Source organism: Echinops telfairi, unplaced genomic scaffold (genome assembly GCF_000313985.2).
Source record: "Echinops telfairi isolate 266 unplaced genomic scaffold, ASM31398v2 ScPeMD7_23;HRSCAF=83, whole genome shotgun sequence".
NCBI lineage: Eukaryota > Metazoa > Chordata > Mammalia > Afrosoricida > Tenrecidae > Echinops > Echinops telfairi.
The window spans coordinates 71,542,376-71,547,769 of NW_022103920.1; the positions used below are offsets into that span (position 1 = coordinate 71,542,376).

General features: G+C 44.3%; 1 protein-coding gene across 4 annotated transcripts in view; it reads right to left on the reverse strand.

Moving 5' to 3' along the window:
• DGKB (diacylglycerol kinase beta) overlaps window positions 1-5,394 on the reverse strand; it is a 788,541-nt gene that overhangs the window by 575,617 nt on the left and 207,530 nt on the right. For all 4 annotated transcript variants that reach the window (XM_045288861.1, XM_045288860.1, XM_045288859.1 and 1 more), the window contains one exon: window positions 754-873. In XM_045288861.1, the coding sequence (XP_045144796.1) occupies window positions 754-873 (120 nt within the window). The remainder of the gene's footprint in view (window positions 1-753; window positions 874-5,394) is intronic.

Genomic DNA, 5,394 nt, shown 5'->3' on the forward strand with positions numbered 1-5,394 from the left:
GTCAAAGTCATAGAAACCAACAGGGGTAGTGCACTACCCTGTCCTATAGGGCCACTGTGAGTCAGAATTGCCCCGCTAGCAGTGAGGTTTATTGGTTTGCTCTGTAGCGAGAAGTTGGAACAGGAGGTCAACTGCTCTCTTGGATCACACACTGAGTTGCGAACCCAAGGTGGAGTGCAATGGAATGGCACAAGAACCCCAAAGTCAATACTATCGGGGTTGAAAGTCTCTTGCAGAAAGTCATATAAGAAAATCAATTATCTATTCATTTAAAAAAAACAGGAAAAAACCCTCCTTGGTCTTAAATGTATTCTGAATCATAGTGACTCTATAGGACGGTGTAGAACTGCCCCATAGGGTTACGGAGGCTGGAAGCTTTGTGGAAGAAGACTACTACATCCAAACCTGTTGTGTTAACTTTTGCTTTGCAGCCAAGGCTTGACAATCATGGTGTCATCAGAGCTCCTTTAAAAACAAGATTGCCTTTTGATCAGGGCAAATGAGATGTGAATGTTCCATATTAAATCTTCAGGTAGCAGCTAAACTTCATCAATAGTTCCATGGTATGACCACACCAGGAGTTATTGTAAAATCACTCCAAGGCATAATTACTAACAAGCCCAGGCACCCACTTACATGCAGAATAGTAGGAAATGATCTGTTCAATATTTAAAGGAAATGGGAGTCAAGAAACCAGTGTACCCTCCTGGGGTGGGGGGTGGGGGCGATGGGGCGGAGGGGGGAGATGCTTACATTTTCCAAGCCCAGGAGCACCAGGAGTGGAATTGTCGTCATTCCTCCTTGGATCCACTCCTCCAGAGAGACAGTGCCATCGTGGTCATAGTCAATCTCTTCCATCATCTCATGGAGAATCTGGAGTCAAGGAAATGCAGGCACACTTTCAATGAGCGAATACGTTACCTGCCCAGAGCACAGCGAAGCTCCACGCGGGGTTGGTTATCACAAACCATGAGTAGCAGCTAAGCGGACCGTGGAGGCAGATGCTTCGATAGCTCAGCTCAATATTCTTCCAATTACTGAGGAAACAGTGACTTTGTCATGATTTCTAAAAGCCATATTTCCCAACTTTCAGAGATAATTGCTTCAACTTTGTAATATTTTCCCAATGTATGGTCTCACTAAGACAAGAAGGTATCTTTAATTTAAAGACATAAATGATCTTTAATTACTTTCTCTGGGTGATTTTTTTTTCTTTTTAAATTCAAATATATGCTGGGAAATGTCTGAGCAAATTAGCTTCATGGCGAAGAGCTGAAATACTGCTTTGCTAAGTGGTAAAGGGAGGAGAGGATTAAGTTGCTTTTAATTGCCTATCAGCACTTAATAGAGCCAAGAAGTTAAGCAATCAAATTAGCTTGGATCAGACGTCTTTCCTCGGGATGACTTGCACATAACACGAGTTTGTCCTGCAGTGTTTGTCTCTGTGAAGGGGTTGCCGGGGCTGGTCCTGACTTCCAAAGGCTGGGGTCACATGTCGTTTGCCTAAAGAACCCTGTGTTTTGAACATCAGAATACTTTCCTTCACAGCAGCAAACTGACCTACACGTTTTGGAACAAGCATCCTGTTGAAGTACTCATTTCATTACTCTAAAAACAAATGAAAGGGGAAAGTGCTGAGAACTTGGCAAAATGGCCTACGATCTCCTTAGCGTGCCCTGCTCATCAAAGACACAATGGCGAATTCGTAGCATCGAGTCCTTGGGAAGAGAGCTGACCATTTCTTCTGACTGTGTAAGGAAGGCACTCGAGTCGCGGTTCTCAGCCAAGACTCACCGCCATGGAGTTGGCTGACCCGTGGCCACCCTCGAGGCCAGCAGAGAACTGTCCGGCGGTTTCTGAGGCCTTAACTCTTCACGAGCGTAGACAAATACTTGCAAGCATCTACCAGGCATTCATGCCTGCTATCAATTTATTTCCTTGGTGATTCAGTCCATCTTGATCCATGAGGGTCCCGTGTGCTACAGAGCAGAATTCCTCCATAGGGCTTGCCCGGCTGCAATCTTCCGTGGAGCTGACTGGCAGGCCTGTCTTCTGGGGCGTTGCAGAGGGGATTCGAGCCACTAACCTTTCATAGATGGTGGAATGCGGGCCGTTTGTGCCAAGTGAACGTGCGCCTATCTGGATCCTGACGATGCGTGCCTTCGTGTAAAAGAAGGACACGGAGGAAGCTGCACAGGAAAAGTAGTGCCCTGTACCCTCCTCTGCGGAGTCTGTGGGTGCTACAGGAATCGAAATATTGATGCTTTGAATCCACTAAAGGGACACTATGGTTGAAAACCATGATGTCCTTTCCAAAAAAAAATTCACCCACTGCAAACCTATGCGAAACAGCCACTCCGAGACACGGGGGTGGGGAGGGGGCATCATGCATCAGCATGGTCTGACCAGCACCTGCTTGCTTGGTCCCTCCTGGAGTCCCGGAATCAGCGTGGGGTCACCATGATTACACAGGACGGGAGGGCCACATGCTTTGTTATCTGTTTGCTCCAGCAGCAGGTAGAATCATTAGACTCCTTCGTCTCTGACCCACAGCCGTTTCCTGATACGCCCCCTAAAGGAACCTTCTGGTTGGGTGGGAAACGATCGAGCTCAAGCCCGTCAGCCGCTCCGTGAGAAAAATGACCAGCGGATCCATTTCCATAGATCCCATCTCAGGAGAGTCTATGGAGTAGTGCCACCGGCCCTCCATGTCTTTAGGAAGTTGGAAACGAAAAGATGACCCACAAAATCAACACTGCTTCTCCTTTTGAAATCCTGTAGGAAAATGTCATTCACGTCACTACTTCCAGGAAGGCCAGGCATGAAGACAGTCACTCTTTCCGTCTTGTGCCCATAAAGGAGAAGAGGTGTGCTGGGAGGAGCTATCTTCCTGGCTTTTCACAGTTAACACATTCCACTCACCCTTCCCATTTTCATCATGAAGTGTCTGAACTGAAAATAACCCGAGACATCTTTGAGGCCACACCCCAGTTACCTTCCAGTAAACAAAGCACCCTCTAAAATGTGCAGTGCGTGGGTGCGTGTGGATCCACAGTCCAATATTGAGATTAGCTTTCGCAAAGTACATTTATTTCCTTTTGAACAGAAGTTATATTCCCCAAAGGAGCCCTAGTAACATACGGTTAACAGTTGGGCTGCTAATCGCACGAGAGGCAATCAGAAACCCCCAGCCCCTCCACAGGAGAAAGAGAAGGCTTTCCACGCCCATGAAGAGTGAGAGTCTCGAACCCGCAGGGCCAGGCCTCCCTGTCCTGCAGAATCACTCCGAATCCAATGGAGAAAGCAGCTGGAGAGTGACAGAGACCGGAAGGGCAGCCGGAGAATCAGTTTCTGGATTTCACTGAAAATAATATTCAGGGGAATCAGGCCATATTCCTAACACTAAATGAGTATGGTGATCTTTATTATTCCATAAACAAACTGCAAGCTGCTAATACTATCTGCTCCTCGCTAGCAAGGGGCACAGCATAACCATTTCCAGAACCGAAATTAAATGCTTGAGCGAGAACTGGAAAACACCTCATCCCAGTAGGGAAAAGGAAAAAAAAAAAAAAGCCTCTTTAGTACAGGACATTATGACTTGTTTTCTTTATTTGCATTAGTTTGTAAAACAAAGGGAATCTTGCCAGAGCTCTTTTATCATAGTATCAGGCTGTAATTGGGTAGCTGTGAGCAACAGTTAAAATATACTACTAAAATATTAATCTCTTACATAAAATTGTTTTATTTGTTTTATTCAAGTACAGTATGCTAAACACAGTTGGTTGCAAAATTAAACTAATGTTTAAATCACTTATCACTCCCTGAAGTTGTGACCAACATTTCTTTGAAAATGTGTTTTAATTCCACCCTGAATAATGTTGAAATATTTTATATGCTCCTATGCAAAATAAAAAGTTACTACATGCTTGCAAGCTTTATTGGGTACTGTGTCTTCGGCCACTTGCTTTAACATGACAGAGCTCATGCCTTGGCTAACCCCAAAAAGTTTTGGACAAGTAATTTTAAGATCTTTCATTTAAGAGATGAGTTCTGAATTGTCTTGTCTGTAAAATAAACAGTTGTGTTTACCACCCAGAGAAAAAGAGGACCACACTCAACAAAACCATCTAATACAGTGGCTACAACAGTGCGTTCAAGCACAGTAACGAATGTGGCCCAGGATGGCCCAGGGCCTGGCAGTGTTTTTGTTTTATGCGTATGATTGCCATGAGTTGGAACAAGCTGGATAGCTTCTAACAGCAATGACAACATATACACATGATAAAGGAGTCCTGATGGTGCAGGGATTTAAACTTGAACTGCTAATTGAAAGGTCTGTGGTTCGAACCCACTAGCTAACATGCAGGAGAAAGATGACAGTTGAACTTTTGTGAAGATGTACTTGGAAATTTTATGGAGCAATTTTATTCCGTCCTATAGGTGCTATGAGTCACATCTAGTTATTGATTCAACATCTAGTGAAGGCTTTATATACCCGGTGCAGAATGAACTATCTCAATTACCTTTGTTCTCTTTTAAAATGAAAATGTTAGTTATTTTGATTTGAAGATACTTAGGGAAATCACCAAAGGTATTTGTCATTCTGACTTCGGTGTGACTTGGAATGACCTTGACAGCAGCCTTCGAGAGCTTCTGTTTACCCATTTATAACAAAGGATGCCATTCAAATGCATTCCATGCCTGTGAATCAGAACCAAGCAAACACTAAACCCCTGCTGTTGACAGAGTTCTAACTCACAGCCGTACTACAAGGCAGGGCAGATGGGAGCAGAATGGCTTCTTTCTCTAGTGGAGCAGCTGGTGGGTTTTGAACCGCCACCTACCTTCTGGTTAGTAGCCCCATGCTTATGCTGCAACCATACCTGAGCTCCTTTATGAGGCAGAAAGTAAAAGTTAACGCTAGCCACTTGGAATACCATGTTCTTTTTGTTGTTGTTGTTGTTAGGTGCCTTTGAGTGTGTTGTGACCCCTGGCAAGCCTCTGTGCAACAGAAGGAAACATTGCCTGGCGCTGTGCCATCCTCACAATCGTTCTTTATTTGAAGCCCTTGTGGTAGCCACTGTGCCAATCCATCTCATGGGAGGTCTTCCCTCTTTTACACGCTCCTCTACTGCACAGAGTGTGGCGTCCCTCTCTAAGGACTGGCCTCTCTTGACAACATGTCCAAAGTGTGTTATTGTGTTTAGAGTTTACTTTGGATGTTGATTTGAAAGAGTAATTCCATGTCATCAAAATACAAGGCTCAAAAAAGCTCATAAGAAAATCCCACTTTTAAACTCCATTTTCCATGGACTTTTTGTAAACCACCTCATGTATTATGGGACCTAAAAAAGACTATAGATGATGATGATAGATAGATAGATAGATAGA